The 13,126-nt window shown below is 30.8% G+C and overlaps 2 protein-coding genes across 2 annotated transcripts; both read right to left on the reverse strand.

Annotated features, from left to right (window-relative positions):
• Positions 1–1,653: 1,653 nt before the first annotated feature.
• On the reverse strand, positions 1,654–2,965 carry LOC145613259 (basic blue protein-like). Its single transcript, XM_081668331.1, has 2 exons — positions 2,704–2,965; positions 1,654–2,044 (listed from the first exon to the last, which is right to left on the reverse strand). The coding sequence occupies exons 1-2, from the start codon at positions 2,882–2,884 to the stop codon at positions 1,845–1,847; spliced, it is 381 nt and encodes a 126-aa protein (XP_081524457.1). The 5' UTR covers positions 2,885–2,965; the 3' UTR covers positions 1,654–1,844.
• A 4,684-nt stretch (positions 2,966–7,649) lies between these two features.
• LOC145613258 (basic blue protein-like) lies at positions 7,650–9,224 on the reverse strand. Its single transcript, XM_081668330.1, has 2 exons — positions 8,957–9,224; positions 7,650–7,864 (listed from the first exon to the last, which is right to left on the reverse strand). Exons 1-2 carry the CDS (start codon positions 9,135–9,137, stop codon positions 7,665–7,667), a joined length of 381 nt encoding a protein of 126 aa, XP_081524456.1. The 5' UTR covers positions 9,138–9,224; the 3' UTR covers positions 7,650–7,664.
• Positions 9,225–13,126: the final 3,902 nt, after the last annotated feature.

The following is a 13,126-nucleotide window of genomic DNA, read 5'->3' on the forward strand; positions in this document are numbered from 1 at the left end:
TGGTGACCCATGATTTTAATATTCCCATTTTAGTGTCATGTCATTAGATAATTGTTCAATATTAGTGCCTAATAGTTAACGTTGTTAAATTCTTCATAAACAAAAAAAAAAAAAAAAAAAAAAACTAAAGTTGTATAATTAATTAATTATATTAGGGTCTCTAAAATTTCCCCCAAAACCCATTTACCTCATCTCTCTCAAAATTTCCCTCTAACTTTTACGCCTCTAGGTTCTACGCTGCTACCCATTTCCATAATTCATCACAAACTAAGTATCTAGCTCCTCTAATAAAATAAAATTTGTCTCATTCATTGGTGAAGATAATGCCGCAATCGTAAAACTCAATCCAAGCGATAAGATCTTACAACTGTTGCATCAATGCAATACGCCAAGTTCCTCACTGAACAATAGTATTCCAGGGTTTTTATTTTTTTATTTTTATTTTATTAACATTACTTTTTGGGCATGCACGCATGTAGTGATGAAATTTTTTGGGTTACAAAAAATGATGTTAAAAGTGCAATACATTGACTTTTTAATTGTTTTTAATCAATTTATGCATGCCTAAGTATATATTTTTGTTTAATTAGCTGTTATCTTAGTTTCATGGCTCTTAGTTTCACGAGGAGAAAGAAGTTCCACTACTATTGATATATATATATATATATATATATATATATATATATATATATATATATATATATATATATATATATATATATATATATATATATATATATATATATATATCATGGTCTGACTATGTTTTAATGCTAATATTTAGCTTTAGTGCTTTAGTTAAATAAAAAAATATTGATATTTTTTTTTTAAAAAAATTAACGGAGGGTTTAATACCGTTAACTATTAGGCATTAATATTGAACAACTATCTAATGGCAGGACACTAAAGTGGAAATATTATAACCATGGGTCACCAAAGTGGAATTTACTTAAACGTTGGGACACTAAAGTGTAAATTTTCCTTATAATTATCTATTTATCTTACCAATTTACCATCCTCTTACCTCTTTTAATTTTCAGCTGTCATATATTGTGACGTGTCAATAATATTCATTGTAAATAATATTTTCACAATCCTTCAATAATCTTTAATATAATATGGAGTAGCACTTTCAAGATTTCATACTTAACAATTTTATCTCCTGATTTCCAGCTATCATCAAATTCACCTCTTATAGATTTTTAATCAAGTTAATTGTTCTAATCAACATCTATATACTCAAAATGATTTAAAGTTAGACATTGTATAATTTTCAGTATATATTCTCAATTATTGTTGGTGAAATTTTGAATTTCAATTTAAATATATAATGTAGTAGGGGCCAAATTTATTTATTTATCTATTTCATTTTTTTTTTTGTTGAGGGCCCTTTTTAGTGATTAGAACAGGGCCCCGCAATGGAATGGGACGGCCCTGATAATGCTCGTTTATGTTCAAAGTTGGTTCTAGGGATGGCAGGTGGGTATAAAAAAGTGCCAAATTTAGGATTTATCTAGGGGATCTCGTTATGATGATTTGTTGGAATGTTGTTGATATATTATGATTAGATTGAGATGTTATTGTAGCTAGTTTATAAAAATTGTGTAGTGCATGAATATAACTGTAGTCTCCCAAGCAAATATGGCAATAATATAAACACAACAATAATACATAGTTAAATTAATACTTGGAAACATGAATAGAAATCAAACACGACGTAGAAGTACACTTTCATCTAGCTTAGATTTGGTCGTCTTACACAATGATTAATAGTTTAAGATACACTATCAACGTGACAACTATTATAATTCCACATAGCAAGTAAGCGAGATTTGGCTAGATAGTTAAGTTGCACTAATAGCAATCTTGACTCCGCCTTGGCAATGGCCAGGAAGAGAGCAGATGAAGTAATTTTGACCTTTGGCTAACTTGATTCTATCCTTTCCAGTTTGGTAAGCTTTTGCTCCTTTTGGTGTAGTGCAGCTATCATAACCCCTTTTATTTACTGATACCACATTGTGTGCTGTTTTATCATAATTAAATGCTGCCAAAAAATAAATAACATCATCATTATGTTCAAATTAATATGTTAACTAATTGATCAACATTCATAATTTCTCTTAAACAATTTTTAAGCAATTAGACTTAATCTTGAATTCTAGACATGCAATCCTTTTGAATTTAATTTATGCATGTTTCTCTTATTTAATGTATGTAAGAATATGTTTCATATAAATTATTATAAATAATTGAGTATTAACCTTTTGCGGTTCTAGCTAGAATTGTATAATAATGTATGCTTCAATGAACCTCTATAATTTAAAGTAGGTAATGTAATTCAATACCCTTTATATTTATATATTGTGCTGAAAAATTGTTTTTTTCTAATCATCTAAATGATTGACAAACATATAGCTAGAAACAAAATGATGAAAAGTAACACATATTGCAGCTAGAGGTAGATCTAGAATTTTGAAGATAGAGTGTCGATATTATGTTCATGGGATGTCAGGGACTATAAATTACTATATAAAAGTCTACGTTTTAAAGAAATAAAAAGAAAATGTTGTACGTATTAATGTATTATAGTTGTAATTTGTAACAGGACGCTTTGTAACTCACGTGTGAGTTTAAGCTAATCGAAATTTTAATCCCTAAGATGTGGCAATAAAAGCAACATATGTATAAGTAAAGTGAACGAACCTAAGACATCACCAGCTTTGAAGGACTTGCCATTAGTCCAAGTATTGACATTAAAGGTCCATCCACCGGCTCCTCCTACAGTGTAAATAGCTCCAAGTGTAGGCTTGGTTAGACTCAAGAAACATAGTATACCAACTACAAAGACCATACTTAGCCTTACACTGCCACTTCCCTGACCCATTTCTAAGCAAAATGTAACACACCTAACTTACCAAAATAATATAAAGACTTGAGAGAAATAAAGTGATAGAAGAAATTATATATGAGCTATGTTGGAGTGATGTGTTAGAAGCTAGTGAAGGAATACTATTTATAGAGCTAGCTTAGTGGGAGGACGTAGTGATACATGACCCAATATAGAGTGTTGATCTAGAGTTTACACCAACTAGTCCATAATACTTTTTTTCCTCACAAAAAAAAATATACGGAAAATAACGTGTGTTAGGTCATTTTTAAACCTAACAATCATCGCTTAAATTAGCTTATATGCAATTCTGTAAAACAACTCAAAATAATTAATCACGAATACTTCCTTGCTACAAGTGATGAGATTATTTTAGTGATGACCTATATGTATTATATTAAAGGTTTTCCATGAATAATTTTCTTCATCATATTTTTTATGACATATTTTGACGTAAATTTTGGTTTTCTGAACAAAATAAGACAATATCTAGTTAGGAATTGGTGTAATACATGGTGTAAGTCCAAATATATATAGGGTGATTAATAACCTTTATTATTCCAAACAAATAATTAAATCTAACTATATATGTTTGTAATATTTTGTCCTATATATAGAATGCTATTAATTTATATTTATATTGATACCTAGCTTGATTCAAAATCCACAGTCAAGTTCGTTCACTCAATCACCTACTAAACTTATACATACTTTATCCACCACTCATTAAAGACTTTATTATTTTATCGTTTCTATTTGAAAATGTGGGCATGTAAACCTTCTTTCGGGGCATAGCATAGCATTTCAAGCTATAAACATATGATTGACGAAAAAAAAAACCCAATAAACACATATAACTTTTATGATCAAAGCAAAAAAGTCCAAAGCAAGTGGGTTTTGTAACTAATATAACTTCTGTCCTTTAGAGCTTTACCAACTCCATTAAGTGCTAGTCCTCTATTGTGAAATATACTAGTTATTACATATTAGACTTAAAATAGTAATAATGTGTATATTGTATTGGGTAGTGATAGTATATTAGACTTAAAATAGTAATAGTGTGTGTTTATTGTATTGAGTAGTGATTGTATATTAGACTTAGGGACTGTTCTCTTCAACTTATTTTCAGTTGCAATAAGTTCAGTTCAGTTAAGTTCTTATCTTAATTTCCTACTCTCATAAAATATTCAGTTCAATTCAGTTCAGTGTTGCTCAGTTCAGTCAATTAGAACAGGCCTTTAAAATAGTAATAATGTGTATATTGTATTGGGTTGTTATATGACCCCAATGAGAGTATGGACTGCCTGATAATTCCCATATTTAGGCTCCCTCTTCTCATTAAAGCTCATTCTCACCTACCGCTACCACTTCATTGCATAGTTGCATACTTCCATCTACACAACCACCAAATTAAACTTTTCTAAAGTGGCAAAAAGTGTCATGCGTCAGAAATCTTTATTTGTTGTTGGAGATACATTATACTATTATAGTGTCAAATGTAGTAATCACTAATCACATAGAGTTTATAGAAAGGGTTGGAATGCAACCCACCATTATTTTTAATCTTGTAGTGAGATGCGGTGCGATATAGCTAAACATTAGCCATAATCAGTAATTGTTAAACTCGTGCGTTATACAAATTACTATATGTTCATATTGATGATCTCGAAATCAAACCTCCTCCTCCAATACCCAAGTATTTCTTCACATGTACACAATAACACAATAATATCTCAATTGTTCTCACGTAATTCTTCACATGTCATTACGATTTACGACACAACATAAATCTACATTCTCTCTTAATTGGCCTTCTTAATTTTTGTGGCTATTACAAGAAGTATAACCATGATACGGAGTATAAGAATTTTATTAGTTGTCAAACGATTAGTATATGTAAATCATAGCATGTCACAAATTAATCATTATGCAAAACGTATGTAAAAGGAAAATGGAAATATGATTTGGAGATGGAGGAGGTACATGCTTATTAAAATAAATAAATAAATATATAAAAAACCTACTGATGATGTGAAGTTGACATCATCAGTATTGAATGGTATGTACAAAGCACCATAGCTCATATGTGTCCCTTCATTTTTTTTTTGGTACAAGCTTTTTTTTTTTTCTACTGAAGTGAGCTGAGCTGAACTGATTGGAGCTGAACTAAACTGAACTGAACTGATTGGAGCTTAACTGAATTGATTGGAGCTGAACTGAACTGAACTGAATTGAAATGAGTTGAAATTAATATTTTATGAGAGAAGGAAATTAGGAGCTGAACTGAACTGAACTGATCTGATTTGGAGCTGAACTGAACTGAAATTAAGTAAATGTGAACAAACCCTTCCTCTGTTTTTTAAGTGCTCCAAGGTATAGACAAGTATGTCTTTGACCAATAATATCTTTTGTTATCAAAATATATAAATTATAAAAATTTGGCAATTAAAAACTATAAATTGAGATGATTCTAACAAGTATCAACATGACTATATATATTACTCCATATTTCTTATATATTAGTCATTGATATTGATCAAAGTAGATATTTTAAATATATGGAGGGACTAATTTTTTTTTAATGGAGTGGAAAGTTTAAACTTATTACCTATCAATCTATCATACATAATACAAGTACTTTGTCTTCACCACTAATTCAATAAGACCTCATCGATTGTGTATTTCGTCATTTGTTGTTATGTGTTTAATGAACCGCGTTGTTTTGTCCTTGCATCATGCTTAGGCTTCATTAATTAGGCTCCTGTAGTCAAGCATAAAACACAAATGTATGGGTGACTTAAAAAAAAAAAAAAAATTAACTGAGGAATTATAAAACAAAAGGCCAGGGTCCCTTCAAAAATCTTCTTTTATACTCCATATTTGATAATTCATGAAAATACTCCAAAAAAAAAAAAAAAAAAATCAAATTAAATAATACACTCAATTATTAACAAAGTATTAAAATAATTAGCATAATATTTTCTCTACGTAAACTTGTCCTTAAAAATAAATAGGAGCATGCAGCATATACAACGGCGTAATAGTCGTAAACTTACCGTGTTTTAGGGTACAGATTTGACTCAGATCACGTCCTTTTCATAGGTTCAATTGATTTAATTTTGCTTTGTAATCCCTTAATTAAGGATCTAGATTAGATTTCCATTAACTTTTTTACTCCTTGTATTATACTATTAATTATGTGCATCAGATGTGACAATTAGGATAGTTAGTACAAAATCCAATTAATGACCGAGCACTCTTCGTTTGACATGTATTCATATGGATTTGAGTCTTTTGAGATCTCATGAGATTCATGTTTCAATTTTTATTTTCTTTCGATATAAGAGATGTTTCTAGGGTATGTAATACTACGTGAGACACGTTTACTTTTACCGAACTAAACAGATTGGAGCTGAATTGTAGTGAACTGAATAGAGCTGAAAGAATGAAATTAGGAGCTGAACTGAACTGAAATTAAGGTAAAACGAACAGGCCCGTAGTACATACAAATTGACTCTTTTTTTTTTTAAAAAAAACAATTAAAAAATTACTATGTACAAATTCTACATGGGACGAAAAAAATAGGAAAAGAAATGATGACTTATTTCATTTTAACAAGGTATTTCGAAAAAGAGTCCATAAATAAATTCTTGCGACTTAGGCTCAAAGCGGATAATATCAAGATGGTAACTTAGGCTCAACAATTTGAAGTATTATGTCAAATACATACAAGTCATATCGATCCAATTATCTGGGACAAGATTATCAAAAGAATCAAAGTTTTAACACTTTAACGAAAATCATTCATGATGATTAAAGTGGATGGCGAACGAATTACCCTTACCCGATCTTTGTCATTGTGAAATTGAATCTTTTGCAATTGTACACATTAAAGGTCTGTTCTCATACGTTTATTTTCAGTTCAGTTAAGTTCAGTTCTAATAAGTTCAGTTTAGTCCAGTTTAGCTCCTAATTTTCTTCTCTTATAAAATATTCATTTCAGTTCAGTTCAGCTCTAATAAGTTCTGTTCAGCTGAGTTCAGTCAATGAAAACAGACCCTAATCTCCTTTTGTTTATTTTATCCAAGGTAGAAATTTGCCCTGACATAATTTCTCGAGGAAGATTTCAAAATAAATTAGTTAAGACACTCTCCGTCCTTTATGTTGCTCCCTTGCTCCCCTCTAGCCTCTTCATCCACCCTTTCTCCCTTAATAGTGTAAATTAATTTTCCAAGTTCTATATCCATAATTTGAGACATCAATATAACGTCTAGATGTCTTAGACATTTGAAACCATATACAACCTTTTTTTTTTTTTTGAGAAAATATACATCTTTATTCATTTACGAGAAGATAATTTAATTTGAGGACAAAAGAGGTACTCGTTGTAATCAAGATTAAAGAGTGTAAGGATAAAGACATAAAGTCATAAAACACACATATATATCATACTTGTATACTTGTACATAAATCCTTGATTTTCTTATCCATTATATCAAACTTACATTTCACAACAAACTTCCTTAACATAAGCTAAGAACATGCCTAGGAATTATAGAAAATCCACATGCACTCCTTAACATCACAAGAAAAACAAAAACAACATCAACTTAATTAATTAATTAGCTACTTCCTCTTTTCCCTCATCATAATATAATCCTAATCTTCTCCCTTTTTTCCTTTTTATTTCACACACATTAGTAGCTCAATACAAATATTATAAACCTACAATTTAAGAGAAGTTATAGTAGTAGTAGTAGTAGGGGTAAATAAGTAATTAGGCAGCATTAATAGCAAGCTTCATTCCACCCTGGCAATGACCGGGGAAAGAACAGATGAAGTAATTAACGCCTTTCTTCAATCTAATTCTGTCTTTTCCACTCTGGTAAGCCTTTGCCCCTCGTGGTGCACTGCAGCTTGCAAATCCTCTGCTGTTCACTGGCACTACATTGTGCAGGTTTCTTGCATAGTTGAATACTGCATTCAAATTTTTTTCAAAACAAGTGTTATATGTTTATATATATCGCCTTGTACTACGTGAAAAAAAACTTTGTCTGTCCACCGACTAATAAATACTTCCTCCGTTCTTTTTTACTTGACCCGCTTTGACTTTTACACTATTCACTACTCCTCCTTTGACCATCATTTGCGATTAATATGTAAGGAAAAACATATTCATGTGAGATCTTTTTGAATTCGTCTCAATAAATACTATCATAATACATAACTCTTATAATTTTTACTTATGGAGAATTGAAATTATTGATCGTTAAAGTTTTGCATTGGCAAGCGTGATAAAAGAAACAGGTCAAGTAAAAAAGAACAGAGGAAGTACTTGTAATACGGAAATATGATGTACTTGAAATCCTGAATGGTACTTATCTTATTAGAGGTGTTTGACCATTACACCTAAATAGTTTTCATTACACGTAAATAACTTTGAAATTTTTAGTGACGTTATAAGTACTTGAAATAAATACTTGTACTAATATGATGCACATGAACTGTACTTATCTTATTAGACCGGATAAATTATGATTTTTACTTTATACTTGCACCTAATTAGTTTTGAAACTTTTTTTTTTAACAAGGTGATCTAAAAGCACCCTGATAGTTAGTGGGTGGATTAGTAAGAAGACTTGAACATTAAAGCCTTAAAGGCAAGGAAAAAAGGTGACTTTTTATTGGTTTTTTTGGACAAGTGATGTCAAAACAAGAGTTTAAAGTCAAAACAAAAATTATAAAATCCAATACTTACTTTTAATTGTAATGTTGTGAAACAAAAACCCCACTAGCAAAATAGAAAAATGAATAGAGTAGAACTATACTTTAAAAAAAATGTTACACATATAAGTATATAACCCATCACATTCAGAAATCATAATCACAAATCATTAAACTCCGTACATGTTGATAAAAATGGACAACGACATATATTTATTGAAAATGATATTTTCTTCTATCCATATAGAAATTAATAGTCACGTTGATATAATGATATATATTATAATGAGATAATTAAATTCGAACGGAGAGAGTAATAACGTAAGAGTAAAGACGAGATCTTACCAAGAATATCACCAGCTCTAAAGGACTTGCCTCTAGGCCAATTGTTGACATTAAAGGTCCATCCACCACCATTTCCAACATTGTAATAAGCAGCAAGACTTGGCTGAATTATAGCCAAAAGACAGAGTATTGCTACTCCTACTACCAAACTTGATCTTGCACTGCCTCTTCCCTCAGCCATTTTTTTGTTAATTACCTTAGGAAAAGATGATTAATTAATTGTTGTAAGTAAAAAAAAAGATGTTAAAGTGTTTTTGAGTGAGGAAATTAGAGTAGTGAAGGCCTCTATTTATATAACTTTGGTGGTGTTATTTTTCCATGAAAGAGGAAACTTTGGGTCCCACAATAGTAGATTTTGTTTGAATTTTAGGGAGTGTGGAATTTAAGATACTTAATTAATTTATTTATTGAAGTGAGTATTCATTTGCCGACTAAAGTCTTTTATTTTTTTTATTTTTTTTAATATTTGTAGGTTATTTGAAATTAAACCTAGGCTCATTGCATAGAGGCATGATAGAGGTGGTAGTTCGAATATCTGAGTTTAGGTTTAATGATGTTATATTAGGTCTATGATACTAAAATATTGTGTTTATACAGTTGAAAATTAAATCGGATATATTTTCATCGATATTCATAAGTCATAACTCCCAACTACTCCAAATTTTTGGTCCACAAAGTTACGTTGGAGTTCCACTGCCTAGTGTGAACTCTTGCTTTTTCATTTCTATAAGACTATAATACAAAATGGTACCACTAGTCAGTGCACTAGACACTACTCACTAGTAGTACTCTCTTCTTTGACAATATTTGTTCTAGTTAATCTAACATCTTATTTTAAAAAGATGCAAATACTAGACCCGTGAATCCGTGCAGATTGCAAAGATAAAAATAAAGCGTATAAATTTGTTTGTACTTATGAATTTTGTTGACTTTATCTCAATATAATTTGATTCACAATGTTACCCTTATTGGAAATCAATGCTATAGTGAAACTTATTAGGATATGAATTGGGTAAAATCTCACAAAAATCAATGATTTTAGTTGATTTATAATTTCTCGATCTTTTTTCTTTTTATTTGTTATCTTTAGATTTTCACGATCTCTCATGCACATCTTTAACTACGAATATGTTCAATTACATATTTGTACAAATTATAAATAATTGATATTTTGAAAATCTATTTCAGGATAAATCCATTAACATCTCATAGATATGGTTTTGAAGTGTATTTTTATAGTCAAAATCTCACAAAACGACAAAATCTTGTATATCAGGATCCACTTCATCATACAGTGACAAACTACTACGTATTTTGTGTTTGCGTTCGTACAAAAACTCCTACACAATACTAATCGTTGACGAAGTATGTAGTTGTTCTTATTAACTAGGAGAGAAAATATTGCTCCTTAATATTTGTCTTTCTAAACATCTAAAACCTTGAGTTGACAAAAAGGCCGGTGTTTAAAGCAAATTAAATTTAATTTAAAACAATCCGACCTAATTCAAAGTGAACTTAATCAAAAATTTGATTTGTATAAACTTAATAATTCAACATGATCAAAATTCAAAACGATCCGACCCAATTAAATCCTAACGAAACCTAATTAATAACCCAGTCGAATTGACACTTGTATGTAGTATAGCCCAAAATATTGAAGTTAATGTGATTCGTAATATATACGGCCAACTGCCCAAGTCCCGACAACACCCTGTACGGCTGGTAGCAGTAACATTACGACGTTGCAATGGGTTATTAATATAATAGAATAGGATACTCGTATAATATACAAACATATCTGCATAAATATATATGGACTGACTTTCAACATTGACGTCCAAGCCACCCCATCTTCAGTCTTCATAATGTGCATCTGCCTAACTAGCTAGGTTGTGCAGCTTGTGCTAACGCACTATAACTAATGCCGAGTGAAATGGAGTGGACTATATGGAAAAATTACTCCGTAAAGAGAAATTGCATTATTCTCGTACTTTGTAAAAAATTACTGATCATATCGTTCCTTTGTGTTCTTTACGTTTTGATTTTTGTGGTCAATTTTTAAAAAACTTTGTCTGTATAATGTCGCTACTTCGTATTATAAACACCAAATCATATACTCCGTATATTCTCTTTGTTTTTTTTAATTGCAACACTTTGACTAGCACGGAGTTTTATACAATTGAGTTGAAATTGTTAAAATACACCTCTATTGTGTAAGTGGATTTGTTGGAGAATTTAAAAATGTTAAAAAAAAGTGATAGTGAATTAATAGTTTATTAAAAGGTAAAAATTGCCAGAGAAGAAAAAAAATTAAAAAAGTGTGAGTAGATAAGACCCTGTTCTTTTGAGCCGTATCTTTCTGCTTTGCTGAAAACTCTGTTTTGCTTGTTGAAAACTGTTCGGTATAGTATTAAACTGTAATTAATAATTAATAAAATTACTCAAGGTAGCTACTAGTATATGATCTGAAAAAATTAAACTAAATTAACAGAATAGGTTCAAATGACATGGTAATTGATTTAATTTGGTTAATGATAAGTGAGTTCGACTACAATAAGAAATATGAAGTACAAAGGATGCAAGCCAATGGCGTTGCAAGAGGGAGCTTCGGCGCCCAAGCATTTGTTTAAAACTTGGTAATGCTTTTGTGATAAAAAAAAAATGAAGTTGGTAGCATGGGCATGCATAGGGCAGGACACGAGCTTGCTTTGGGCGTCAAGGCCTAAACGCGTAAAATAGTGTGAATACTGAGCTAGGCATGTGATTACACTCCATATTCAACAATCAACACTATAGGTGCTTTGACGTCAAAATAGATCCGACGAGGATTAATGTATACGGAGTATTTGTATTGTTTTTTTTAATGGAAAAGTATGTGTGAATTGAGATAATGGATCTAAATAGAAAAGTACTTGTGCTAATTTGAGGGATTGTATTTGTGTGTTTAAAAAAAAAAAAAGTTTGAGGGATTGCATTTGTGCTTTACTTTGTAGTAGTGTAAGGGCCTGTTTTTTTTTAGCTTAATTTCAGTTCATCAACTCCAATCAGTTCAGCTCCAATTAGTTTAGTTTAGCTCAGTTCAGTAAGTCAGAACAGACCCTAACTCGTAACTGTGTATTGTATAACATACTTAAATTTATTTATCCATTTTATCAATCTAAAAAGCTTGTTTGAAGGGCAAGGCGAGCCTAAGCCTACAAACACTTCAGGTATGGTTAGGAAATTCAATAAGCCAATTACATAAATATCTTGACCAGTTCTTGCCTGGCTTACCAAACTCAACCCTCGTTGACCCAATCAAGTAGCAAACTAAGGATCTGTTCACATGTACTTAATTTCAGTTCAATTCATCTCCAATCAGTTCAGTTCAGTTCAGTTTAGTTCAACTCTAATCAGTTCAGTTCAGTTCCTAATTTCCTTCTCTCATAAAATATTCATTTCAGCTCAGTTCAGTTCAGTTCAGCTCCAATTAGTTCAGCTCAGTTTAGTGTGAACAGGCCCTTAGTGTCCTCGTTTGTTTTCCTTTTTTGTATATTTTCATCTGATCTGTTTATACATGTGTTGTTCAATTTCAAAATCATGATGATTTTAGGATTCGTTTGGTTTTTAAAGTTGGAATGAATTGTTATTATTGGATCTCACACTAAAGAGGTATGAATTAACCCCATACTTGTCTTAACTTGTATAGTTTATTCTTTGTAATGGTTTAGAAAAACATAGTATTTGTAGAAATTTTTTTGAATTACCATAAAAAAATGACACCATTTTCAAAATAATCACCCGTTTAATTATTTTTATTTTACCATTTTCAAAATAACCATCGTCAAATTTTTTTTTTTTTAATTTTACCACCCCCTAAATCAAAAAATTACTCAGATTCCCACCTTTTTCAAAATTCATGTGGGTTTTTCCGTCTGTGGGCCCCACCTAACGGTTACTACCCGCTATTTTGACTGATTTTCCACCCGGTTTTCTCTTTAATACAGGTCTCCCAACTTCAATTCACATTTCCTTCACCAAATTCCACCAAAATTTCACTATAATTGGAGTAAATAGGTAGATTTGGGAATTAGGGTTCTTGGGACAATTCAATTGGGCGTCTTCAATGGTTCCTTGTTTTCTCTGCTTTTTCTTTCAGCATTGCCGGAGTTATTCTCACCGTCGGCGGCG

Source organism: Chenopodium album, chromosome 25 (genome assembly GCF_948465745.1).
Source record: "Chenopodium album chromosome 25, dcCheAlbu1.1, whole genome shotgun sequence".
NCBI classification, from domain to species: domain Eukaryota; kingdom Viridiplantae; phylum Streptophyta; class Magnoliopsida; order Caryophyllales; family Amaranthaceae; genus Chenopodium; species Chenopodium album.

Bases quoted from the DNA above. Each gene is read 5' to 3' on its own strand.
- LOC145613259 (XM_081668331.1), bottom strand. From the start codon at position 2,884: ATGGGTCAGGGAAGTGGCAGTGTAAGGCTAAGTATGGTCTTTGTAGTT. The intron at 2,045-2,703 runs GTTCGTTCACTT...ATTTTTTGGCAG, and splicing joins CAAAGCTGGTGATGTCTTAG to CATTTAATTATGATAAAACA.
- LOC145613258 (XM_081668330.1), bottom strand. From the start codon at position 9,137: ATGGCTGAGGGAAGAGGCAGTGCAAGATCAAGTTTGGTAGTAGGAGTA. The intron at 7,865-8,956 runs GTAAGATCTCGT...ATTTGAATGCAG, and splicing joins TAGAGCTGGTGATATTCTTG to TATTCAACTATGCAAGAAAC.